The sequence below is a fragment of the Zonotrichia albicollis genome, chromosome 9 (genome assembly GCF_047830755.1).
Source record: "Zonotrichia albicollis isolate bZonAlb1 chromosome 9, bZonAlb1.hap1, whole genome shotgun sequence".
NCBI lineage: Eukaryota > Metazoa > Chordata > Aves > Passeriformes > Passerellidae > Zonotrichia > Zonotrichia albicollis.
Genome location: NC_133827.1, coordinates 5506358 through 5532586, shown reverse-complemented (window position 1 = coordinate 5532586; position 26229 = coordinate 5506358). Strand labels below are relative to the sequence as shown.

Genomic DNA, 26229 nt, shown 5'->3' with positions numbered 1-26229 from the left:
AACCCATTTTTGGTCTAGAGAACAATTGCCGTGCTTTCAGGGCCTGGATTCCCTTCACTTCACCCAACTGGGAGTAGGAGAGACCAGCTGTTACACCAGCAGAAAATTCTGCCATCATCTGATGAACAGCAGCAATAGGCACCTGCCAGACAAATACAGCTGGACTGAAACAACTTGTCCTGAAGCCTGGACCTGAATTAAATTTTTTCTGGGTAAGAGGGACCAGCGTGTCCCAAACAGCCAGGACGGAGTGCCAAGACACACTGAATTAACTTTGCTGCTACAGGCTTAGGAAAGGAGCTAAAGGAAAGGAGCAGTGAAGATACCTAACATACTTGGGTAATGTTAGTAGAGATGAGCTGGGGGCTGGTTTTGCACAGGTCTTGGAGGAGTTCCACTCCTTCCATCCTTGTCTGAAACCCCTTGGCTTCCAGGAGATGGTAAAGCTTCTGGAGCAGCTCCATTTCTTCCACAGCTGGAGGTGACGTGACCTGGGCTTTTGCACAGTGTAGGAGGTGTCCATCAGAGGGAGATTTCACCCTGGAAAATAAAACCAAATGAGGACCTGGTGGTGTTAATTATCATAGCATGGCCTCCCCGTCGAGGATATAATTAGCCTTGACTCCATGATTCCAGAAGGCTGATCAATCACTTCATTATACTATACTATACTGTACTATACTATACTATACTGAAACTCATCACCCTTACAGACAGTCTGATACAGACAGACTAGATTGGTCAATTGAATCCAAAACACCATCACCAGTGGCCAATTAAGAAATCACCCTTTGGAAAATAAATCTCCATATCACATTCCACATGTTCGTAACAACAGGTGCAGGAAGTGAAGATAAGAATTGTTTCTCATTCTTTTCTCTGATCTTCTAACATTCCTCCCCAGGACAATGCCTGGGAGAGTTGTGCCTGCTGCTCTCTATGGAGAGAGCTGCAGCCACAGACAATGCCTTCAGTAAATTGTGAGCAAAACATCATGAGCAGCTTTCCTAATTATGTGATTTCAAGCTGGAAAGTCATGAGGGTCTGAAGAACAACATGGACCTCATGACAATCATTATTGGAGACAATCTGCAAGTGACATTCTCACCACTGCTCACTCAGGAAAGCCAAGGATGAGATGCATCTGATCTATCTTCAGATGGCTGCCAGGGCACACAGGTCACATTGCTTTGTGGAGAAAGAGAGACACTACTTCCAAGTTTAAATGCCTCCTCATAAGGGACGTGTGTGTCTTAGAATAAGGGAACCCATCACTCTGGAGAAGTGTCTCTACAACCAGGCATAACAATCTGGAAAAGTAGCTCAGATGCATCTGAACAGATGAACAGGGCCATATTTGAAGAATTTAGAAAATCAGTAAGACAGATAATGCAGACATCCCAGAACTACGCTCACATTTCATTTGCCTCCCTAGAGACTAGATCCACAGTGTAACAAACCCGCTGGGAACAATTCTCCTGGATCAACCTGTCTCTTCCATGAGCACAGGAAGATGCCAGCTGTGCTACTGAGGCATGTGGTCACTTTCCTGCCACTGCTGAGCAGGACAGAGCTAAATAAATCCCCTCTGCTATCGGAGGAGAACAGGTACAAGCAGCTCTGCAGCTGTCATGAAGAGACAGAAAGGAGCAAATTCCTGTCTTAAATGCTGATTGCAGCACAGGGGGACATAAACCAAACATGCTGTCCACCAAGCAAATTACATGAAGGACAGGAATATCAAGACAAAAAGTCCGCATTCAGACACCCGTTGACTGAAGTTGTTCAGGACTTGCCTTGCTCCTTACTACTCAAACTTGATACTGTTTGAGGGCAAGAAAACCATGATTCCGCCAGGCCAAACCACATGGATGAGAACTGCATCTTTGTGGAATGGCATCTTGCTTCCAGACTGAGACTTCTCATCAAAACACCCATCTGAAAATGACTCAGATGAAAGAAAAGCCCTGGTTGAATTTACTTGTCCCAAGTCAGGCAGCAGAAACTTGGCCCTCTCCCAGCCTCCACAACACTGCCCTTGCCACTGCACTGGATCGTCTGAGCTGCAGCCAATGGGTGTCTGTTTGTCTCTCCATTTTTGTGGAAACCCCTCCAGAGAAGTTGTGTTCAGCACAATGCAGAAGTAGACATTTTTTACCCTAGAGCATTTGTAGGGAAAGAAAACAATCTGTGGCATTGGTCATCTCTGCCAGAAAGTTTTTCCTGAGGAAGAGGCATGTAAAGCTTGTCATGTGCTTTGTCACATCTGACAAATGTGCTCAGTACCGTTTGCCAGCAGACAATGTGGCCTGGGGCTCCTTTGAGCCATCGTTCCTCTCCTTCACAGGCTCCTTGACAGATGGGCCTTCAGCCTTCTGGTTTTCCATCCCGTATAACAACATAGAGAAACCCCATCAATCTTTAGAATATAAAACAGGAAATTCCCTGTTGAAAACACAAGTTAGAACCAGGATCACTGCTACCAAGGCTTAGGGAAACATTTCCTAACCTACAGATGGAAACAGACCAGAGATTCGGTAATGCCAACTCATTGTTTTCAATAGCCCAAGGCATGTTATGGGTGCTACCAGACTGAGCAGCAGTCTAAAATCCCAAATTCCTTAGTCATGAGCAGAAATGGGAATAATGCAAACTGGCAGGCAACGAGAGTTTGTGGAGGAAGCAGCAGAACAAACTGGACTCTTTGGGGGTTGGCCCATTGTGTTGGAAGTTGATTTGGTTCAACACTTACTCTCCCTGTGCTTGCACAAAGGCAGGCTCCCTTCTATAATGTCGATTAAAAATATAAAGTCCTCCCCCTCCCAAATAAACAAAGGATTTTCCACTGGATGCTTCTGAATTCACCAAGCTTCTTCCAGCTCCACAGGGCTGGACAGCAGGGCAGTATTCCCAAAAGACAGACAGTCATTGTAGTAACTAGGATTGGCCTGGACATCTTTTGTAAATTTGGGAATTTTCTTGGCACTACTACTTCCAGTGTCCTTTGCAAAGACTCTGCTATCTTCAGACTCAAAATTCTCACTTAATTGCTTTACAGGGGCAGAGTAGGGAGAGCATGGTGGGGGCTTACGCTTAAATGTAAACCCATTTTCTCCACTTTCCCTTACCTCTTTGTGACCGATATTGAAAATATTCAAAACCCCACTTTTTCCCCTGATAATATCAGTTCCTTTGTGGTCTGCAGATGAACAGGCTGAGGATTAACAGCTCATTCCCAGGAACAAAATGATTCAGCAGAAGAGGAATGAGCTAAAGACAGATTGGGTATGCTTGATCTCATATTAGCAGTGTCTCAATACTTGCACAAAGGAGACATTTCTCCTGCCAAGCACTTACTTTCTTCTTAATTCTTGTCAGAATATCTTCCAGGTCATGGGGGGAAAGAGATTGTTCCAAAACTGTTTTAAATTGTTGATGATTGAGCAACATCTTCACCATCTCCTGTCCATAATGCCTAAGGAAGGAAGGCAGGAAGGAAGGGAAAGAAAAGTGAACAAACAAAGGAAGAGTGTTAACAGAAGAGGCTGGTACCTTAAACTCATCAGGTGCAATCCTTACACGAGAAGGCATTACCTACTCAGCAAAGTGGGAGATTTACCTCACTTGACACTGCACAGTGCTGTTAGCTGAACACAAGAGGCAAGAGGAGAATGTGGGGCAACAGAAAAATACCATTTCACTCTGAATGGATGTTCTTCTAGGGCACCAAAGGATCCCAGGGAACAAGCAAAAGACATCTGCTTTGTTGTCAGAGCGTATTAGCAGTATCTTGCTGCCATTGCACAATCATTTGCCTTTCTTTAACTGCCAGGGAAGCCAGGACAAAACACCTCATGCATCCTCTTGATTATTCTATACTATGGGTATGCACAGGGGCAGCTAGTTGCTCTGGTGTTCTTGGCAGCTATTCATGGGAATTTAATCATCAAAGGAAGGAGATTTTGGTGGTTAGGGTTGATTTTGCCAGTAGGAAACCACGGTTTTATTCAAGTTTGGAACTCACTGAGCCACAGATAACAGCATTCTAGAAATCTGCAGAACAGGTTTAGAAAGACTGAATATTTTGGCTGAAGACCCCTGAAATATTTCTAGAAAAGTCTGAAGTTAATGAGAAATGGATGTTTGGGATCCTTCAGTGATGCACATTAGCTAACATTTTGGCTTTGTGTTGTGCACCCGAGGCCAAACAAAAGTGTTGGACTGACTGATCTGAGCTCTTTCGATCTCAGTAAAGAATTCTTCAAGCCACAGGAAAAAGTTGGCAATGTTCCTTTTTGCTGGCCAACCTCAGGTTTCCCACTACAGCCATTTGCCCAGGCAGCCCAGAGCAGTGGTCACAGTGCCAAGGCTGACAGAGCTCAAGAAGAGTTTGGACAATGCTCTCAAGCACATGGAGTGACTCTTGGGGTCACTGCACATGGCCAGGAGATTGACTCGATGACCCTGATGGGCCCTTCCAACTCAGCATATTCCATGGCTCTATGACCCTTGTTCACACAGTGAGGTTACTTCATATTCCCTTTAGTTTCCACTCTTGTGTGGTTTCACCTTTATAGCCAGACACAAAACGGTTTTCCTGTTTTGGGAGGTGAAATGAAGATCATTACCTTGTGTCCTTGTGGCAGTCCTGAGCAAGCTTCCCTGTCATGTGTGGCAGCCTCTCAGCCCTGGGTGTGCCTGCGAGCTGGGTGACTCCAATTCTCTCCATCAGGGACAGGAGCAGTTGGGCCGCACACTCGCGCACCGGGGCGGGGCGGCTGCTGGGGAGGAGAGAGCAAACCCTGGGCACAGGGACAAGGAGCAGCAGCAGCGCCGGCCTTGGCCAGAGCTGCTCCCTGCCCTTGCTGGGGGAAGGAGCCTGGGCTCTCCCTGCGCCTTCAGACACCTGCAGAAGGTTCTGGCCTCAGGGAAACACAAAGTTAGCATTGCACACAAGGCCTGCCTGCACGGAAGAGGGAGAATTCAGTCTCCCTGCTCTGTCTGATACTCAGTTTCTTTCACAGTATTTACTCTGAGAAAGATTAAAGAAATAGATGACGTATGAATAATTTAGAAATTAAGAACAATTCATGCTGACCCATCAGAGGGCACCCAGTACACAGAGCTGCAGCAGGATTGAGGCTCTTTCCACCCATTTATCCCCAAATCTGTAGACCTTTGGAAAACAACAAATGCAAGGAAAACACGTTGTGGGTGGTGAAGTTGCAGAATATCCAGCAATGCAGCTCTTTCTGTGAGGCTTGGCAAGGGATCCATCTGAATGTTTTACCCTATTGCAAAGCTGAGGAAAGGGTGGCAGGCAGTTTAGCCAGGCTGTCTTGTTCTACAGAGTCTCTTGGAAACTATCAGGCCCAGCACCAACATTTAAGGCAGCATTTGCTTCAACTGTCCCATGGCAGTCAGCCTGTGGAGGTGCCTGTAAAGTGATTCATCATCTCAAGGCTAACATGAAACATCAGTTTGAATAGAAAGTAGAGCTCTAAGGCCAGGACAGACATACAAGGCTCCTTTGGCAGGAGCTGCACCTGCTGTGCAGGCTGTGCCACACCCAGCACATTGTCCCCCATGTGCTCCACGCCCCAGCAAGGAGCCTCCTCATTTCTCAAGTTAATGGCATCATGAGGAGACATGGTTTTCCCAGGGCCTCTGTGGTTAGCACTGTGAAATACCAAACACTGCTCACAGCTGCAATTGTAATTGTCCCTCTGCCCACAAAAGCACAAGGCTCTATCCTTGGCCTTTGCAGGCACTTTCCCTTCCCCATCAGTCACCACATCTAGGAAAATCTGACAGACTGGGAGAACTCCAGGAAGCAGCAGGAAGCTGAGTCAGAGGAGCTTTAGTTTGGATATCAGGAAAAAGGGTTTTTCACCCAGAGGGTGGTTGGGCACTGCAACAGCCCCCCCCCAGGGCAATGGTCACAGCACCAAGCCTGAAAGAATTGAAGAAGCATTTGGACAACAATCTCAGGCACTTGGTGTGACCCTTGGGCTGTTCTGGGCAAGGCCAGGAGCTGGACTCGATGGTCCTGATGGGCCCATCCAACTCCCCATATTCTACACTTCTGTGATTCTGAGAACTAATGGGCTGCAGGAGGGCAGAAATAGGTGACAAGAGGAAAGAAGTGAGGTTGGTCAGAGAATCAAGTCACTGAGTTCCCAGAACATGCAGGATACAGGACCCTTCCCTCCCAGCATTCCCATTCTCTCTCTCATCCCTTCTCCCTCCCACACACACGAAGGTGAAGAATATCACTAAAAGAAAAACCTACTTGACTGCCATGTGCATGAGAGCAGTCATTGCTCACACAGGAGTCACATTCTCCACCATGATCCCCAGGCTCTGACTGGCTGCTTTCTGAACAAATTCTGGGGAGTTGGACACCATCTGGAGAAGGAGCTGAGCAACCTCATCCACCTCAGAGACCATGTCCTTCTTCAAGGTCACAGAGAGCTCACCCAGAGTGACAATGGCAGAGCAGGACACCTTGGAATGGAGGTTGGTCACCTGGGGAAGCCATGAGGGGAAACATAAGAATCACCTTGAAAAGAAAACCAGTTGCCTTCAACAGAAGTCCCAGGAAATGACAACAAACTGTGTTCAGGGGAACATACAAGTACAGGAAGAGCAGGAGAGCACAAGCACAGAAAGGCACTTAGTCTGGCACCAATTTCTGGCCTCAGACCTGCTCACTGCAGGCCTAAAATAAAAAATTCATTAAGTGTTCTACTTAACCCTTCTAAAATGTCCACAGCTTTGATTTTAGGCCCTTTTACTAGAAAATTAAAGCAAGAGCTGCTTTCAAATCATGAAGGCAAAAATCATAAAGGTAAAAGATTCAGGTGCTCCTGTTCAAAAAATCAACACCAGCAGTTGAAGCACTCAGCCAGGAAACAGAAAACACAGGCTCAGGTCTACAGAATAATTTGCAGTGTTTAATTACAGCTTGGGCAGAGATTGGGACTCTGGCAAATAACATCATTAGTGTCTCAGTTTCCACATTTGCACATTGCATTATAAAGGCTCCACACTCAAAGATGAGTGTCAGATACCCAACCTGCCAGTAAATACAGCTGCATGTACCCACAGATCATACAGATAGCTGACAGACATTAGAAATAGGAATGAAGGCAGACATGGAGATGAACAAGCACATACCTCCTCTACACACCGTGTATGAAGTATGGGGGACAATTCAGAACAATGTTCTCACCTTGCTGGTAACTGCCAAGCAAACCTCACCAACTCCATAAAGCAGGACCTCTGAATGGGACCCAGCCAGGTGTTGGATGGTGAGGAGTCCCTTCTCCTTCAGCTCCCTGAAAGGCAGAAGATTGGTTTTTCTCTCCACCAAGGCAGCACCCTCTGAAATGACCAGGCTGGCAGCTCAGTTGAACAATGGGAGGTGCTTTTCAAGGAGTGTTTAATGAAATCATGGAATGTGGCTGTCAAAAGCATTCACAAACCCAAGAGGCAAAGAGAGGGGTTTCAGGGCCATTTGAGAAGACAGCCTTTCTGAGATCTCTGGCACATGAGGCCCCTCTGTCACTGCTTCCTAGGAGCTGTGAGACCGGGCCATGCTGCTGTTTGTTGTCCCCTCCCTGTACCTGTCCCTGAGACACAGTGCCACCGGGCTGTTATTGGGGCATTTTCCTTCTTTGCCAGCCCCAGCAGGCATTCAGCAGGGAGAGTCTGCACTGCCACTCTGGAGCTGAGTTTCCACTCTATGATCTCGGCCTCTCTGTCACCCCCTCCACTCCCCCTCACACATTCCCAAAAAAGCAGCAGGATGTCTGCTGGGACCACCTCGGCCTGCAGGAAGGCCAAGTGGGTCCTGGCCTCTCCTGACCCACAGCACAGCTTTCTTTAATCCCAGCATGGAAATATAAAAACTGTATTATCACATCACACAGAGGGCCAGGAGCTTTTTATTTTGGCTGCAAGTGTCCTCAGGGCATTGGGGAAGAGGAGAAAAAGAGTGTTTTGCAGCAAGAAACCCGGCTACTCAGGAAGGATGGTAGGAAAAGTGTCTGGAAGCTGCTTTTTAGGACTTTGGTTGTTCTGCTGAAGCTTCTGACAGAGCTGATGGGCAGATCCCAGAGCTGTGGAGAGTTCCTGGGAAATTTGTCCTTGGATCTGTCTAGGAATGCTCTCCCAGGCATGAACTGCCATCTGTGTCCTGTCCATATGTTACTGCCTTGACTGTTGAGTGTCTGAGGTGCCTCTTGAGGCTGCAATGTGGGGCTGACCATGATCTCGAGGCAGTACAAAGATGAGGGGGCCAATCAGGGAATAGGGAAGGTGTGGCTCAGGAACACAGGAACAGACACAGGAACAGGGGAAGGAGCCAATGGGGTCTAACAGCTTTTTGAGAGAAGCTTCTTGTGTCTCCCTAGACCAGGGAATGCCCCCTCAGGGTCTCCACAATTCCCCGTGTTTTATATTATTAGGAAAGCTTCTCTGAAGGATCAACTGAATCAACAAAAAATGACAAAAACAATCAAAAGCACTCATAAGACAATTGTTCAAAATGCAAACAATTCTGAGTTTCCAATGTGCCAACAGATTTCTTGGAGTGGCTTAGATCTGGCAGGAGGGATGCAGGGTTTTCTCAGCACAGTTTATCAGGAAGCTGAGTCACACACACTGAACCTGTGGTCCATGGCCTCCTCACTGCCATCGTGCAGCAAGGAGGCCCAGAGGCTGCTGTGCTCTGGGCCTGTCAGGGATGAGCACAGCGGCTCTGTGGCCAGTGGCAGCTCCAGCTCCAGCAGCTCACAAGAGGAGACTCCTTCCAGAAGCTCTGCTGGCTCCAGTGTGGCAGACCAACAGAGCCCATTGGAAGCCCCCCTCCATTGCAGCCACCCCCAGCTGCGCCCATCATCACTGCAGAGCAGGAGCTGTCCCAGAGGAGCCGCGGCCGGAGCTCATGGCAGTGGCAGGTCCCTGTGCCCAGGGCAGAGCCACAGAACCTCTGCTCCTGCCTGGGACAGGGGCTGCTCACTCTGGTGTCCCACCGAGAGGAGGGATCCTGGGCCCCCAACTCTGCCCAGCCCTGCAAAAGGCCACCCCGCCAGCAGGGCCAGCAAGGTTCCTGCAGCCATTCAGTCAAATCAGAGGAAACAAATGTCTCTGTAGCTGACACAGTCTCTGCACACAGCTTTCTCCCCCTTCTCCTGGTGCCTTTCCCTGACTCCAGGAAGAGCTGCTGGAAATGCTCCTTGAGCCACGATGATGGAAGAGCTACTGATAAAAACACTGGGGTGATGCTTTCAGAGGAGTCATGAATGCAAGATTGACCAACCTTCCAGCCAAGGGTATGCCAAAAGTTTCCATGCTTTAAATAATTGACTGCAATAAATTAATAAAAACAAAGATACTGCAATAATTTAAATCTCCCACAGCTGCTGGCTTTCCTCAGGCTCCATGAATTATGTATTGCTAGACTTACTTCATTTAGGCAGAATATGAACTGCCCTGACTTGTTGGAGACTGACCACAAGGTCTCATCTGTTGTGGGCAGTCACTAAAATTAGCTCAGCAGAGGCATCTTCAGCTGTCCAAGTGTAGCAGAAATACATATTCTCTGCTTCATGGCTGTGTGGCAGCAGCTGCTGGTGTGGATTTGTCAGCGTTGCTTCATGGATTACCCCTGGGAAGGAATTGTGTGCACAGGCACAGTGTGATGGCTTTGATCTCCTCTAATTACTCCAATCAGATGATGGCCGGAACTCTCAGGCAAAAAGCATCATGACAGAATAATTTACAATATTCTCCAAACTATTCTTATGGTTTTGATTTTCTTACTGATTAGGTTCAGTGTCTGGCCTCAAGAAATCAGTCCAGAAAGAACAGGCAAAGCTGAGCTTACAAGTTAGGGTGCAAGTCTTTAATCTGCTGGTTTTGCAGCAGGTACAAACAACTTCTCAACGTATTTGCAAAAAAATCTCTTAGTTCTTGCTATACCTATCCAGAACCCGACTCTCTGCTAATTTTATTTTGATTTGAGATCCAAGCATGATTTTTTTCTGGACAGGGAAGTAAGAACCAGCTGCAAACACAGACTACAGGTGTGAATCTATACTGCAGGAACTGAGGTGTATCTTGGAATTAAAGGCAAGAAGTAGATGCCATGGTAAATGTGAACATTTAGTGCTGGCATAGGAGCCTTCTGCAATGCTCCACCAACCCATGGTTCACATTGCTACAAACTCTCTTTCTGATGTTACAAAGAGTGTTGAAGAGCTGGCTGTAAGTGAAAAAAAACAACCAGAATGTTAATTTTTGTTAATATGGCAAACAATGACTATCTAATACTTCAGAGCTCATAGAAGTGAGTATTCATATTTCCACTTAGTATGTGCTGGCAGTTTTAATTTGAAATCAACAAGTTTATCCAAATCAAGTTATCCATAGGAATTAATTTGCTCTATGATCTACCTAAAAATGCCTCATTGTCTGATAAGTTTAGTAGAAATTTGCAAAGTCAACAGTCCACAGATTTTCATTTCTTGTTTAGTGGCTATTCTGCAGGAAAGCTTTTACAGACTAATCCGTTTGGATGTAATTAAAATGCCAGTACACTTCTTCTAGCCATTTTGGTATTAGAACAAAACCATATGACTGCACAACCTTTAAAAAATATTTTCAAATAAATTTTCAAATCAACAGTCTGAGTAGGACTCAGAATAAAAACTCTACCAACCTTCAACTCCATTGGAAGATTTCCTTGTCACCCTGTGAATCAACTCTATATTCAGAAGATTAAAAGTCACAATTATGGTGGTTTTGGTATGATTAGCAATTGGGAAAGGATCTTCTTCCTTCTCAGCTCCATGCTGCAGTGCCTTTGGGATGTGGCCTGCTGGCCGTTGTTTGTGCAGCCCTGGTGTTTCTCCACGAGGCAGAAAGTGCAATTGCATTTCCAGCCCAAAGCCCATGAGGAGTGGGGCGTGCAGAGCTGTGCCAGACCCAGGCCAGCAGCTGTGCCCCCAGAGGGTTTTGGTTCCGGCCCAGGGCAGCTGGTGAATCTCTGCCATGAGTGCCTGCCCTTCCAGGTGCCCATGGACAGCAGGTGCAGGGTTCTGCAAGGGGCACGGAACAGGGTGGGGATGTCTGCTGGCAACAGAGTGCAGCGGAGAGCAAACGGTCCAGGATGGTCCTGGAGTGTGTGACAGAGAACTCCTGACACAGCTGGTGACTGAGCCAGTGAGGGAAGGCACTGCTGGGCCTGCTGCTTGTGAGGAGAGAAGGGCTGCTGGGTGACAGGAGGGCTGGAGGCGGCCTTGGGCTCAGGGATCACAAAATGCTTGTGTTTGATTCCCAGAGAAGGAACAAGAGATGTTGGGGAAGTGTTGACCTGCAACAAATTGTGAATTTGTTAAGCTTTACCAGGCAGTGCTTAGTTGTACCTTCCCTCACACCAGTGGTTAATGTGTGCAAGTGGATGTCTTAGCCTTGAGAATAAAGACAGTGGGCCTACTGAGGAGGTAGCTGCAATGCATTGAAGGAGAAGAAGGCTCTTAACTATAGGAGGAGAATTTGAGGAACGGGATATTCACCACATGACCACCAGAGACCCTCAAGAGACCCCTACACTAAATGTCAGTAATTTTGGGGAAGTGATTTAAACATGTCAAATACTTTGTGAGAATGTTTAGCCTGTGAGTTTGAGGAAAGTAATGAATGAAAGTAATGAAAGTAATGTCTTAGTTCCGTGGATACTTACACGTGGGTGTGCATGGCTTAGGGCAGTGATTCCTCACACACCCAGCACTGAAATAAAGTAATGCCTCTTTTCTCACACTGAGCTGGCAGTGTGGATCGGCACTGCTTGGTAACTTTCATTTTGGTCATTCTTATTGGAGCATAAAGAATGGTTGAAATGAAATCTTTTCCAGCTGTTTTCCATTGGTTTACCTGTTTGAGGATTGAAATTCTGTGCTGCAGGTGTGCTGGGTGTGCGCAGAGCAGTGCAGCCCCAGACACCCATTGGTTTGCCCACAAGTTGTCATGCCTTGTTGCCAGGTGTGCCCAGCTGTGGCAGGAGAAGGAGCCCGCAGCGCAGTGGGCACCGTGCCCTGCCCAGCCGGGGCTCTCTGGCACAGAGCAGCAGCAGCGCCAGCACCGTTCAACCCGCTCCTGCCTTGGCTTCCCCTGGCACACAGAAGTCTCTGGAAATCAGCACCGCCAGCGGCGTTCCCAGCTTGGAGCAGCTGCTGCTGGCGGGCAGATGCTGCCAGTTCGACTGCTGCCAAAGGGGAAGAAAGGCAGAGATGTACCTGCACCGGAACCCTGGGCATGTCCAATAAAGGTGAAAATATGTGGGGAGATTTGTTAGGAAGCATTTCAGCTGTGATGCCAACAGTGGCTTCTCTCCTGGTTCTGTGTGTTCTAGATGAATAATGCAATGGTTGGCTCTGACAATGAAGAAGTAGATGTTATGTGGATGTTCAGATGTGTGGTGATGGTATTGTAATATACCCTCCCATAGTCCTCTTTCCTGTCCCCCTTGTAATCGCCTTGGTAGTCAGGGCATTTGGGGAGGCCTGGCTTGTTACCAGCAGGCAGGGTGTAACAACACCTGACCTCCAGTCAGGATGCAAGAAAATAACCTCCACCAATGTACAGCAGAGAAAGAGTTGACTGACAAAACTTTTAGAGGGGCTATGGGTATAAAAGGCAGAGCATCCTTTTTGTAGATGAGCACATGGCTGCTAGTCACAGAGACTCCCAATGCTGCAATTTTTCCTTGTTCAGTCCTTTGTTAAGGTTTTCTAAACCTTTAAAATTTTAAAAGTGAGAGTCATTTCTCACATGTCCAATGCTGTGGGCCATTGTCTTCGTCTGGTTCCCTTTGCTTGTGTCCCATCTGAGTGCTCAGCCAAGGTACAGGCTGTAGGTGCTTGGGGCACTCCTGGAGTTCCTCTTGGATCCCTGAACAACAGGGTTTGGCCCATGGGGGGAGTTTGCTTTGTGACAAAGAAGAGCTTCCCAGGCTCTTTTGTGTTTGCTGTAGGGAAGGTTGTTTATTGCTTTGCATAAATTCACAGACCAACATGGAGCATTTTCTTTGTGATGTCAGGGCATGGTTGCCACCTTGTCATAGTGACATCAGAAGGTTGCCTTGGTGCATGGAAGGCCTGAGTGTCAGAGCAGCCCTAGTGCTTGCTCAGATCAGGAGAACTTTCCTGGTTGGTGCCTTTGTCAGTGGGTAGCTGCCCACTGACAAGAGCCTTGTTTCATCTATTTACCTAACTTTCAAAAATAGCAATGTTTCACCATCTGGCCAGGGCAGCTTTTGCTGCTTATGGCATTTCTTTTTCCGCTTATTATGTTACACACTTTGCACGTAAGTAGAGCTTTCCGTTCTACTTAGGTTAGGGTGTATCCTAACCTGGCTTTTGTATGTCTTCCTGCTCTTTCTTGGTGGCTGAGTTTCTTATTTTGAAACAGAAAGAGCATTAGCATGCCACTGGTTTGGTAAAGCTCCTGTCATGATGTTCAGCTAAAAAGGGAGTGTCTGTAGCCACAAGGGCAGCATTTGCAGGGGAACCTGCAGGGCTTCCGTTCCCTCCAAGGGAGAGTCTGTGGCAGCAGAGTCTGTAATTTCCTCAGTTTGCTGGGACAAGCAGGACACCTTTGAAAATGTAGACTGGCAGAGCTTCTTGGAATGCCTTTTAAAATCTCTGCAGTTGTTCCCAGAATTCAGAGAAAGCTTATTTCTTTTTAACTTTTGACATGAAAGGATTTGACTGTCTAACTTAATAACCTTTTACTGAGTGCTAACCTGGTTATTCCGTTTGAAAGGATGTTCAAACTCTAAAGCAGTGAGTGTCTGCTCCTGAACCCTAAAGGTGCTGCTGTGCTCTTCCACAATAGAACTGCCACAGCTCAAGGGAATTTTGGGAAGCTTTTCTGGGCAACTGTTTCCTGCAGGTTAATAAGAATTAGTGCATGTAACTGACCGGAAAAAAAAGAGTACCTGAAGGAGAGGATTTTAGAAGCTGTTTTATGCGTTTGATAGAACAGGAGCATTGAGTGTTAAAGGACAACTTGCATTTTCTTGCTCATATTTGTATTCATTTACTGGCAAAACAGGCTGAAGTGTAGGCACAAGCAAGAATATCTCTGATCCTTTGCTGGATGTGTGAATGAAATGTGTCTGCTAGAGGGATGTTGTGCAATGGGAAATCATCTCTGTTTGGGTTGACTTGTTCTGTGGAATTCAGCAGCCCAGGCAGTTTTCTGACAGCATCTGGTTAATTTTCCCTTCCCACTACAGGTCACCTGAAGTGTGTATTCAGCTGTGCTGAAGGTCCTGAGGTGAGTGAGAAAGGAACATCTCATGTTCCTGGTGTTTAAGAATTGTGGAGCAAGCTGAGAGCTTGGCCAGTAGCAATAGAGTGTAGAGAGCCAGCTAGGAAGGCTGAAAGAAAATCCATTTTCATGCCTGAAGAAAAATAACAAAGTCCAAAATGGATATTTTAAATTTCTATATCAGAGCTTTGAAGAACTACAAACCTAGTGTTGCAGAGAGAAACTTGCTTGCTGACGGCAGATAGGGTGGAATATTTACATAGGAGCAATTTGCTGTAGAGTTGAATTAGACCATTTAAATTTAGTCAGAGTCCCTTAGAATTCTATTCCTATCAAACTTTATGATATCTACTTGGAACATGAGGTGGTAGAACAGGAAGGCCATCTTGCAATGGTGCCTGCTGTATCTGAAGTGCAATGGGCACCTTTGTGGCTGGGGAGCTACGTGGGCCCAAAGGACGCAGGGCTGGCGGCCCTGAGCAGCTGCAGATGAGGCAGCGTGGGGCCAGGGGGCCAAGCAGGCCAAGGGCACGGTGGCTGTGCCAGCAGCAGTGGGGCAGCAGGAGCAGGGCAGTGAGCGTGGCCTGTGCTGGGCAGCGCTGCGGCCACAGCTGGAGTGCTGTGTGCAGCTGTGGGCCCTGGGAAGCAGAAAGTCATGGAGGGGCTGCAGAGTGGGCACAGAAGGACAGGGGAGCTGGGCAAGGGGTGCAGCACAAGGCCAGGGAGGAGGTGCTGAGGGAGCTTTAGCCTGGACAATGGGGGCTCTTGAGGGACCTTCAGGCAGACTTCCATAGATCCCTCTTAGATCCATAGAGCCAATGCTCAGCACAAGGGCTGTTTCCCTGCCAAACATCCCTTCACTGCATCCAAGTGCTTTAGACACTGAAATAGGTAACACTTTCATATTTTGTTTGCTTATTTGTTTGTTTGCTAGAAGGAGAAGCCTTGTGTAATTTCTCCTTCTCCAGGGAGCAAGGGAGCTTTTTCTAAGTCTTTCCTGCCCTTTTCCAGCACTGGCAGAAACACATCACTTTCAGGTTAACGGCTCCTGTGTCTTTTGGCAGCCCAGGGAATCAGTGTGTGTTGTGTTTGGGAATTCAGCATGAAGTCAATGCCCTGGCATTCCAGGTGTTGCTCAGAGATCACAGGAGCTGGAGGGGCTGGGCTGCATTTCTGATTCCAGCCACTTTAGCACCATCAGTGTGGTCAAGTCCAAGAGAAGAACTTGCCCGAGCACAGATGCACAAAGAGTGCAGTTCCCAATGCATTGCTCTGGGTCTGATTGCATTCCATAGGGACCCACACGCTCCAGATTCCCCAAGAGTTTGGGTTACTGAAGCAACAGGAGAGTAAGTTCAGGATGGCTGCTGATCGGGGCACTGCTACCGAGTGCTGATGTGTGTAGTGACAGAAAGGACAGTATTGATTCAGGGTGACCCCCCCGTGGCGAAAAATGAGCTTTGACTCTATGATTTAGAAGGTTAAACAAATGCTTTCTTAGGCTATGCTATATTACACTTAGTACTATATTAAAACTGTACTAAAGAGATACTATACTAAAAAGCTACTAAAGAAAAACTCGTGACTGTTTCCAGACAGTCACAACACAGCTTTTATCTAATTAGCTAATCAAGCTAAACAACTATCACTAAAATCCAATTAACAAATCACTTTCAGTAAACAATCACTATAACGCATTCTACATGAACTAAACAGAAAGAACAGCCAGTAGAAATAATAATTGTTTTCTCTTCTTCTCTAAGTTTCTCACTATCTTCTCTTTAAAAAAGACCTAGGAGAGAGAATTATATCTCTCTGTGTTCAAAGAATGTAAATACCACAGCACAGTAAAATGAGATTATGAAAGTGAGATCTGTCTATCTCTCTATTTGAATCTTCCTGGCTCTGCTCCAAAGCAGTGGAAGATGCAAAGCTCACCTAAAGGCATCCCTTCAGGAGAGGAGTAGAGACAAGTTCCACTGACTGATCATGAGCAGGCAGAGATGTTTCCCCATCCAGAGATGGTTGTTTCTGCCCCTCCTGTTTTCCTCCTCCAGCCTCTTGTGCCCTGAAGCCTTCTTTTTATCCTTTAAATTTTTGCATGTCCTGAGGGAGTGGAACTATCCCATGCTGTAGCTGGGGTCTGGTGACTTTGCTCATACATGCATTACATAACACAGGGTTTCCTTCACTGGCATCCCCAGGGCTGTATAAGTGCATTCGTTAATGGGGCCTTATGAGAAACTCTGTTACTGCTGGTCGGAATTCTCAGTTGACAGAAGAGGGAGAAGAAACACCTTGGTCCGCCTCCATATACTGAGGTGGCCATAGAGGTTCTCTGACTTCCATCAGAGATCTTTTCATGCATCCTCATCTCCTGAATGACCCGGTTTTCTAACAAGAGTGTGGATGTCAGGAAGGAGGAATGCTGGTGCAGGCCTGAAGAGAAGGTGAACTCCAGAAGTGCCTCTCACAAGGAGTGAGCTCACCCAGGAAGCCCCTGCAGAGCCAGGATGGAGCTGTGGGACAGGGCGGGGTGTCAGTCACTACTGAAAGACAAACAGGACATGGCAGAAGCAGAGGGAGGCTCTCACCAGACCCTTGAGAAATGCCACCCCTTCCCTGTCAGCTGCCTGAGAGGCTGTTGGAGCTTCAGTCCCAGATGGCCCCTGATTGTAGGGCCAGGCACACTTTGGAATCTGTGCCTCCCCACAGGCAGAGAATGACCCAGGAGAGCAGCAGCACAGTGCTTTGGGAATGTGTGAGCCCAGCAGCCTTTGAGTCTTGGCCCACAAAGGGCGTGTGGGAAGTTGAAACCCATCTTCTCTTGCTTTCTGTGCAGGTGCTTCTAGAGAAAGAGCAGGAGCACACTGCCTCATCTGAGATGCCATGCCAGACTCAGGGAGAGCTGTTCCCTGCCCGAGGGCAGGAAGAGCAGCTCAGGCAGCAGGTGGAAGAGCCACAGGAGAATGGCCAGGTAAGCCTGACTGGCCAGGGGACAGAGGGAAGGGCAGGAAGAGGGGCATAAACCAGAGCTCCTGGGACTGAGGAGGCCAGGAGTCCCACAGGCACTGGAAGCACAGAGCCTTGCAATCTGCAGAGATCAGCCCTGGGACAGGACGGTTACAGTGGAAACAGAGCGGGGTAGGGAAGCAGAAAGAAGGGGTTGAATAAATGTGATTTTGAGGCTAAAAGAGGGAAAAGCTGAGCTTGATGGCAGCTCTCAGTCACTTGCTCTGCTTTTGTGTGTACAGAACATCAAGGCAGAGCCACAAGCAGAGCTGCCTGGAGCTCAGAGTGCCATCATGGCAGTGAAGAGGAGGAATGAAGACATCCAGGAGGAGAAGAATCTCCCTATGCAGAGGGGAAATCAACAAAAACAGGTGAATGAAGGAATGGCAGCAACTCCACTCATGAAAGAGAGTCCTTACCGTTGTTGTTTACAGAAAATTGACGAACAGCTGGAGGCACAGCTGCAGGAAACTGAGGCTAGGACCAAGGCAAGGAAGAAGAGGCTAGACGAAAAAATTAAAATTATCAAAGAGAAAATGAATTGCCTCTTTCAGGAGCAAAAGACTCTAGAAAAGCAAGTGAGTGAAATTGCAATAGGCACTGCAGTCACCCAAGGGGTGGTTTCTGCCCTCCTTGCCTTTGCAGTGCAGAGCAGAAGGGGGTAGGTGATGCCTCTGAGTGCCATCCTGATGAGGCCTCTATCAGAGCTGCTCTCAATGACACTTCCTGCTCTGCTGCATCTCAGCTGATGCTCTAGACAGTGGCATTACTCCTTTGGCCATTTAGCCAGCAGTTGTCCAAATGAACTCCTGCTGGCTTCTTCCAGGTGGCCTTGTTTCTTGAGGTGTTTTTGCAGGTGAACATGGTCACTCACATAGATTTGGAATATGAGCTACAAGCTGTCTGTATCCCTTGTGAATGCTCCTGTCCTTTTCTTTCCTTTCTTCCCAGTCGATGACTCCTGGGTGACGGGGACAAGCTGTAGTCTCTGACTGCTTTGTTCTGTTTGACTTGAGGTGGAACTGTCGCCATCCTACCTGGCAGCCTGCAGAGAGTTCCAGCAAATGACGGGCAACCAAGAGCCCCGAGGCTGGCATGAGGCCCAGGAACTGAACCATCCAGAGATGCTGCAGGATAAGCTTGTCCCGGGGAAGGTGCAGAAAAAGAGAATTTCATGGCAGGAGGTAGAACATTAGAATGAGGAGCTGCAAATGTATCTGCAGACCTAGGAGGGGGAAGGAGTCTTTGGGAGGAAGTGGAGCAGTCGTTGCTGCAGTCATCATTTAGAACAAGAAACTGGCTATGAACTCGAGTAAAACCAGCCTTTGGTTTTGACCATTTGGTTTCACAAGTGGACATCCAAAGCAATCGAATTAAAGAGCTCTGCATGTGGCTGACAGCAGCTTCCTAAGGGCTTGCATTTCAAATAGAAATCTCTCTTGCATTTCAGGGCAATCTCTGCCACATCTTCCTGACATCAACTCATTTCTTGTCTCAGATCTACACCGACTCTGACACTGAAGCTGCTGCAGAAGCAGCAGCGCTGTCCCAAGGAGCCTTTGCTCTCCAGCTGCAGAATTGGAGCCTGAGCACTTGGTTCACCTCCCGTGCTGACCCAGCTGCTGCTCAGCAACAGGAGATGGCGGGTGACTCCCTGGAGCAGCAGAGTACGTCTGGTATCTTTCTTATCTGAGGGACAGTGTGTTGTGTGCACGTGTCAGCACAGCTGTACCAGAGGGTTCTGCTCAGTTTAGTGTCACAGAAGTGCTTGCAGTGCTCCGAGGCAGCAAGAGAGAGCTCTGGGTGTTCCTGCTGCCTCTGAGGGCAGCTTAGACTGGCTGGACTTTGCCTGGGCTTCCCTCTCTGCCGAAGGCAGAAGCAGGGATTGTTCCTGGATCAGCAGAAGGCTGTGACAGCTTGAGTCCTAGCCACTGGCAGAAGCCCTGCTGAGATCAGTCTCTAGGAGAACACATCAAGCCCTTTGTGATTCTGCAGCACAACCCAATGAATCTGCTTCTTGCCCTTAACAGCTGCCAGTGCTGTGCTCTCAGATAAGATCTGGTAGGGTTGAGAAGAGAGCCCAGTGGATTCTGTGTCTACCATCACCAGTTGGACAAAAAGGGCACTGATCTGCACCTCGGTGTGGCTGATCTCAAAGCCCATCCTGTTGTGTCCTGAATGGGGGCAACAGCTTGTCCGGGGCTCAGGCTCACTCTGGCTTCTTCCCATCAGTGCCTGTCAGTGCTCATGCTTGGGCTTTACCAGCCTTGTTGTGGTCGCTGCCCTGCCCCTGAGGGCTGTGGGAATGCAGAGGCTGGAGCCTTCCTTAGCTGGGAGGGTCCCGCTGCTGCCCGGCTGCTGCAGCGTGGAGCTGCCTGAGGCAGCAGCCCCTGCTCTGGGCCAGCTTCTGCCTCGCACAGCCTGGGCTCACAGGAGGGTCAGCATCTCCTCTGGGCAGCTCTCTGTGTCACAGGGGTGCCTGAGGAGCACTGCTGTCCTCTGTGCCCCTGCCTGCTGTACCGAGTTGGGAAGATGGGGACGTGTGCGGTGCCGAGAGGGCGAGTGCAATGGGAGCGACGGATCCGCGCTGTCAGGGTGAAGAGAAGCGGCGCGGTTCTTCACGCGGGGCACGGGCAAGGGCGTCTTTGGGCTCAGCCTGCTCATAAAGGGTGAGGGTCCTGATGCTGAAAGCCCTGTGGAGATTGGTTCTAGCATGAGCTGCTCTGCTTTACAAACACAGAGGCATTCTTCAGGAAAACTGCTGCAAGGTGGAAAAGATGGGAACACTTGGCAATATTCCTCCTGTTCTGAACTTGGCATCTGTTCAGAGGAATTGATTCTAGATGTCCAGGTGCATTTAATCTTAGCAAGTAGGAAACCTTTTCTAAATCTCACAATGTTTATTCCCAAGGAAACAAAGGCACTGTTAGTTCCAGCTCTCCTTAATGTTTCTAGATGACAAACTTACTTGCCTTGCTAGGTATTCTCTTCTGGTCTCAGTCTCCTCTGAATGTATCTCCTAGTGCTTCCCTGTGTGCCTTCTGTCAAGAGGTCTCTCACTTCAAAGGATGCTAGAAATCAGTTTCTGTGCCAGCCACTTGTGCTGGGGGCCTGCTGTTCTTTTCCTGTTGTTCCAGTGCTGTTCCTGTTGTTGTTAGCCAGCTGTCCACCAAGAGAGGGCTCAGAGCCCCAGACAGTGGGGCTGCCTTTTGTATCTCCTAGAAGGTGGAATCTCTGCTTTAAAGTGAACATCTTGCATTTTGTTTCTCTCAGGGAGAATGGTGAAGATGGAAAATCCCATTCTAAAATACATTGAACTGGAAAACATTGGCAGTGGGTGAGTCCAAGCAATGTTAATTGTACAAAACTATGCATCAGGCATTTTGCTGGTGGAATAGGTATCAATTGTGAAGTCAGACAAGCTGCAAATGTGTTCAGGCACTGGGCTGAGATTGTCAGTGCTGATCAGAATTTCTAAGTGTACTCAGAACGCATTGTCAAAGACATCTCCATGCTTCCAGTATCCTGCAGGTCTTAGGCGTTGACAGCACAGATCTCCTGTGTGGGCTGGCTTTCACTGCAAGATCTAAGTGGCTTCTCCTTTCTCTGCTTCTGTTTTGTTTCTAGGACGTTTGGAGATGTTTTCAAAGCACTCAACACTGCCACAGGAGGAGAGGTAAATGTGAACAGCCCCTGCAGACTCTGCTGCACTCGAGGGCTTTCCCCTCTGGTGTGAGCTGTGGCTGGAGCTTTGGGCAGAGCTGTGCTGAAAAGGCACAGGAAGCACAGACCGGTGCCAGCCCACAAAACACATTTGGGAATTTGTCCTCCTCAGCTGCCGGAAGGAAGGCACGGAGGGCAGCGGTTCCTTTCAGAGAAGGACGCGCTCGCTCGCTCTCCATTGCTAAAACAAAGGTGGTGCCTTTGAGCACCTCACTGTTCTTTGGGGCTACAGCTTCAGAGTCCTGGATTCTCATTTCTGGCTGCCAGAAAATCTGTCTGAAAGTTACTGGTAGTTCCTTAGCCACTGCAGTTCTGCACTTGGGAACTGCACATAGGGAGAGATCTGCAAGGCGTCCCTGAAAGCCCTAAGCCCTGCCCATAGCCCAGGATGTATCCACAGAGTATTAAGGCAAGGATTACTTCTGAATCCCAAATGACGCAGCAGAGAGTGTGGTGAGAGGTTTGAGGGTGATAACTGAGACACTGCTGTTACCAAGTGCTCAAGGCAAAATGTCAGTGGCCCCACGTGTCCTGTAACCGGCTCCCAAGGGAGCAGAGAAATGGGCTGTTGGAATGTCAGTTCCTAATTACTGCAGTGCCTAATCACAAGGCAGTTTGGCACAGCTCATCTGTGTCATTGCAAAATCACTCGCTCCATGTGTCTTGTGGTCTCGTGCCACCAACCTCTCAAGTTACTGATTTTCAATGTCATTTTAGGTGGCCATCAAGAAAATACAGCTTCAAGGACTGAGGAAGAACAAACTAAAAGTCAATGAACTCATGGTCATGAAGGTGAACAGGAATCCCAACCTGGTCAGCTGTTTAGACAGGTGAGTTGTGCTTTTGTCCTGTGAATGTTTGTTCACGTACTGCCAACTGCAAGGTAAGATCCCACTTTGGTCACTGGCAGAAAATAGAGCTGTAATTATTGGCTAATTATTATTGCTCTTTTTATCTCCAGTGGATGGGAAGACATTGCATTTTGTCTGCATGAGTCTTTGCTGGCACATGGTATTTGAAAATTGTTCAAAAATCCGGATGAGTCGTGTCTTACAAAATCAATGATCTCTATATTCACAGCCACGACTTTGTTTTGGAGCTTGATTTTATTCAAGTGTCTTCTTACATCCAGGTAAACTAACATGGATTTCCCTTGGATTGTTGCCACTGTTTTCCATTGCTATGCATGCCAGGAGGACTAGGTGCTTTTTTCCAGAAACACCATGCGTGACAGGCTTTTCATCTGGGCTGTTACTAAACTGCACATTTTGCTTGCTGCCCATCTAAGACATCTCTTTTTTCGCAGCTGTACCTTTCTCCTTGAGACTGCACAGATGGCAAACAATGCACAGCCAAGAGGGAATGTCTATTCCTTTATTTTTTTTTTTTGTCTCAAAGGGATCTGAAAAGAAGAGTGGATCCGTCTTTTCCAAACAGCAACCTAGCCATGTACATTCATCTCCATGCCCTTGTGTCCTTCTTTCAGCTACCTTGTGGGTGAGGAACTGTCCCTGGTTATGGAGTACATGGATGGAGGCACTCTGAGCGATGTCATCAGCCAGACCTACCTGTCGGAAGATGAGATGGCAGCCATCAGTCGGGAGGTCAGCAATCCCAGCTGTGTTTCCAAGGCCTTGGGCAGCATTGTCTGGGAAACAGGGGCTCAGAACAGGAGAAGTTTCCTGTGCCCAGCTTTGTTTCTTTGTTGCTGCTACTCTATGGGCAAGTAAAAGCATCTCAAGTGAAAGGCCTGCCAGTGCCCCTGCACTCCCTGTGCTCAGTGCCAGTTCTCTTATCTCCTGCTGTTGTATTCTCGCTCTGTCTCTTGTATTTGTATTTGCTGTTCTCCACCTTGCCTCTCTAAATGTTTGCCTGGAGTTTGTCTTCACTGCATTCCTTGCCTGTGAAAGCAAAGGTGCTGGTGGCAGGATTTGAAATGATCAGCAAAGAAAAAAGACTCATTTCTCCCAGTCCTCAGCTGGAAAGGATAGTATACAGCCAAAATGCTCTTTGCTTCAGTAAGGTGACTGGTGTGATACATCCAAGCCTGTGCTGAGGCCAGCAAGAAAATCTTTGTCATGCAGCCTCCCACCCAAAAGTGATCCGCTTCACACCAAAGGGAGGGACTTTTCCTTTCCAAACCCCTCCTTTGTCCTCTGCATGGAAAAAGCACGTCCACTGCAGCAGGAGTCATCCTGGCTGGTTGGCAGGGGACAGCCTACAACAACAGGTGCTGTTGCTCTTTCAAAAGCTGACATGCCTTTCCTCAGAAAGGTCCTGCTCTGCAGTTGTTGGAGCAGCAAGCTCTTCCTCTCAGTGGCCATTACTGTTCTGCCATTACTCCCCATTCCCCTGGAGAGGGAATCTTTTAGGTTCTTTGTTTTCTTTCTTGTGGGATGAAATCACATCACTCATTTTTGACCTCCTGTTTCTGTTTTCTCTCTAAGTGCCTGCAAGGACTGCAATTTCTTCATTCAAACCACGTCATCCACCACAATTTGAAGAGCAGAAACATCCTTCTCAGAACTGACGGTTCTGTCAAGCTGTGTCAGTATATTCTTGGTCAGGTGCAGCATTCCAGGGATGTGGGTGTGGGGCTGCTTGGAGTGACTGCCAGCTCCCCAAAAATGGTGCTGGTGGCAGTGCAGGGACCCCTGCTGCAACTGAGGGCACAGTTGCAACGTGCACAGAGGTAGAAGGAACCACAAGCAGTCAAGAGTGGCCTTGCTCTGTGTGTGTCCCTTCCAGACAGAGGGAGCCGCAATCTAAAGCTTCAGGGGAATGAAGTCCACTGCTGTGAGCAGCGTTAAGAATCTGGGTTTTTTTGGAAGTGGCCAATTCCATACTCCATTGGCTAAAAGCCCCAAGGAAATTGAGCGTGGACAGTTCTCCAGGAGATTCAACAGCACATTCTTAGTCTGAGAGTGGGGAATTTTTTGCTTGGTTTCCTAATTGGAGCTGGCTTTCATGGTTTGTTGTTTTCTCCACAGCTGACTTTGGCCTCTTTGCTCAGCTCAGCCCTGAGCAGGGCAGACGGAGCTCCGTGGCTGGCACTGCTGGGTGGCTGGCGCCTGAAGTGGTGACAGGTCAACCATGTGGCCCCAAAGTGGACATATGGTCTTTGGGAATCGTGGGCATCGAAATGGTGGAACGAGAAGTTCCTTCCTGGAATGCAACTCCTGTCTTGGTAAGGTGCAAATACTCACTGATCCCACTGTCTTTCTCACCTGTCCCATGCTCTGTGTGCCATTGGACAAAATCCCATTGCCATCTGCTGGCACCACTTCCACCAAGGTGTCATTCTAAAAATGCCCCTGCCACACATCAGCATCTGCTGTAGCTTTGGTTGTATCAGAAAGGGAAGGGGCAGTTCAGAAACCTAACCAGTTCAGGAACCTGCCAGTTTGGCCTCCAGCCACGCCTGACATTTCCCACTTGTTTTTTGAACAATGTTGGAACTCTGTTTCTGAGGGACAAGAATTTTTCAGTGGAGAGAGTAGACATGTGATAAACATCCTGAGCAATGGAGGTTAGACCTTCCCAGTTTCCATTTTATAGAAAACATAAGAAAAAAAGGAAAAATAAAAGTAAGCAAAAAAGAAAAAGAGAAAAAAAACCCTACTACCTAAGCAATGCTCAAGTAGTTCTGCTTGCTTTTTCATTTTTTAAACACAGCTCTTCCCTTCCATTCTGTAGCAGCTTTTCCAAATCCCGTGGATCTTCGAAACTCTCAGGCTTTCAAGTCATCTGTACATTGTTCAGTCATGGATGTGGGTGGCCTGGATAAGTTTAGGATGTGTTTTTCTCCGACTGCAGTTAGAATTGTTTGCCAAACCCTTGGCTGTTTCTTGGTACTTTAACAAGTTGATGAGCTTGCAGGCAGGTGCCTGGGCTGGGATCCAACATGGGCAGTTGACACCGGTGCTGTGTTTCTTTACCACAGGAGCAGGGCCATCCCTGGCCTGCACAGTTCTAATGACAGGGAGGGCTCCAGCTCCCCACCATGGCCAGTGGCTGAGCTCAGCTGAGAGTCAGGATAAAACCCTCTTTGTCACCTCTGGTGATGTGGGAAAAGGACAGAAAACTGCATAAATTATTTGTACACAAGGGGAGTGCATTGCCATTTCTGGATTTGAAATTCTCCTTCGGGTTAAAGAAGATAATAGCAAAGTCTCTTTGGTCACCATCTATTTCAGTGCCACAAGCACAGAGTTATCATGACAGTGGTGGGCATTTTTATGGAGACTCCAAGGCCTCTTGCCATTGTTATTTTTGTCTATTTGAGATGGATTCTGCAAGCTGAGGTTTGAATAGTTCCCAGTCAGTGTCTTATATGGTTTCTAAATACCATCTTGTAAAAGCAGAATGAGCTCTCTCTCCCTCTGACTTGTCAGCGTGTTAGGGCTTGGTTCCACATGAACCACACTGGATAATGATCAGCCGATGTCTTGCCCATCTACACTGTAACTCCTTGGCCTGAGGAGTATCAGAAAGATCTGCTGAGCTCCATGGACGCTGTCAGCTGCATGGAAGTGAGCATCCTTGGACTTGCTGAAGAAACAGGAGCTCAGCTTAGGTTAGATGCTCTTGAGCAGGAGAAAGGCTGGAATCGTCAGGTGTTTCCACAGGCCTGCGTGCCCAGAGGGACTGAGTTCTGGGGAGCAGCTGGATGTTTCTGCACATCATGGAAGGGGATTGCCAGGCAGCTCAAGCCTCACCACAGGCAAACACTCCCCAGCTCTTCTCAGTCAACATTTGCTTTGGGTTTCAAGTTGTTCCCACTTCTCTGTCTGTGAAGATGCCCCTAAAACCACAAGGCAAGCCTCTCAGAACTGGTGTTACATTTCCAGAAATGAAGAAAAGAAGCCCAAACACAAGAAAGTTGCTAAGGCACTGGTTTTTAGAGAGGAACTTAACCCCCTGTGCAGTTTCTTCTCACTGGGAAACGTGCCTGAAACCTGGGCATGAGGGTGTAAAGGCCACAGAGTCTCTTCTGCTTCTTGTGCAGTGCTGCTGAAACACTCAGTGACCATGTTTCTCTCCTAGCCCAAGCCACATTCTGGCTGTCACCAAGCCAGAGCCTGGTGATGTGGAGAGCCTGCCAAAACCTGCCGTTTGTTTCCTGGCACTTCCTGGGATGGGCCTACCATTCAT

The 26229-nt window shown here is 48.0% G+C and overlaps 1 protein-coding gene across 1 annotated transcript; it reads left to right on the top strand.

The window, feature by feature from the left end:
- Window positions 1-21743: 21743 nt before the first annotated feature.
- LOC141730232 (serine/threonine-protein kinase PAK 1-like) lies at window positions 21744-23885 on the top strand. The gene is made up of 4 exons (XM_074547663.1): window positions 21744-21905; window positions 22562-22679; window positions 23523-23622; window positions 23824-23885. Exons 1-4 carry the CDS (start codon window positions 21856-21858, stop codon window positions 23883-23885), a joined length of 330 nt encoding a protein of 109 aa, XP_074403764.1. The 5' UTR covers window positions 21744-21855.
- Window positions 23886-26229: the final 2344 nt, after the last annotated feature.

What these genes read in the sequence shown, in the direction of transcription:
- LOC141730232 (XM_074547663.1), top strand. Translation starts at nt 21,856, where the DNA reads ATGGTCATGAAGGTGAACAGGAATCCCAACCTGGTCAGCTGTTTAGAC. An exon ending in CTGGTCAGCTGTTTAGACAG is followed by an intron (nt 21,906 to 22,561) that starts GTGAGTTGTGCT and finishes TCCTTCTTTCAG; the next exon opens with CTACCTTGTGGGTGAGGAAC. An exon ending in TGGCAGCCATCAGTCGGGAG is followed by an intron (nt 22,680 to 23,522) that starts GTCAGCAATCCC and finishes TTTCTCTCTAAG; the next exon opens with TGCCTGCAAGGACTGCAATT.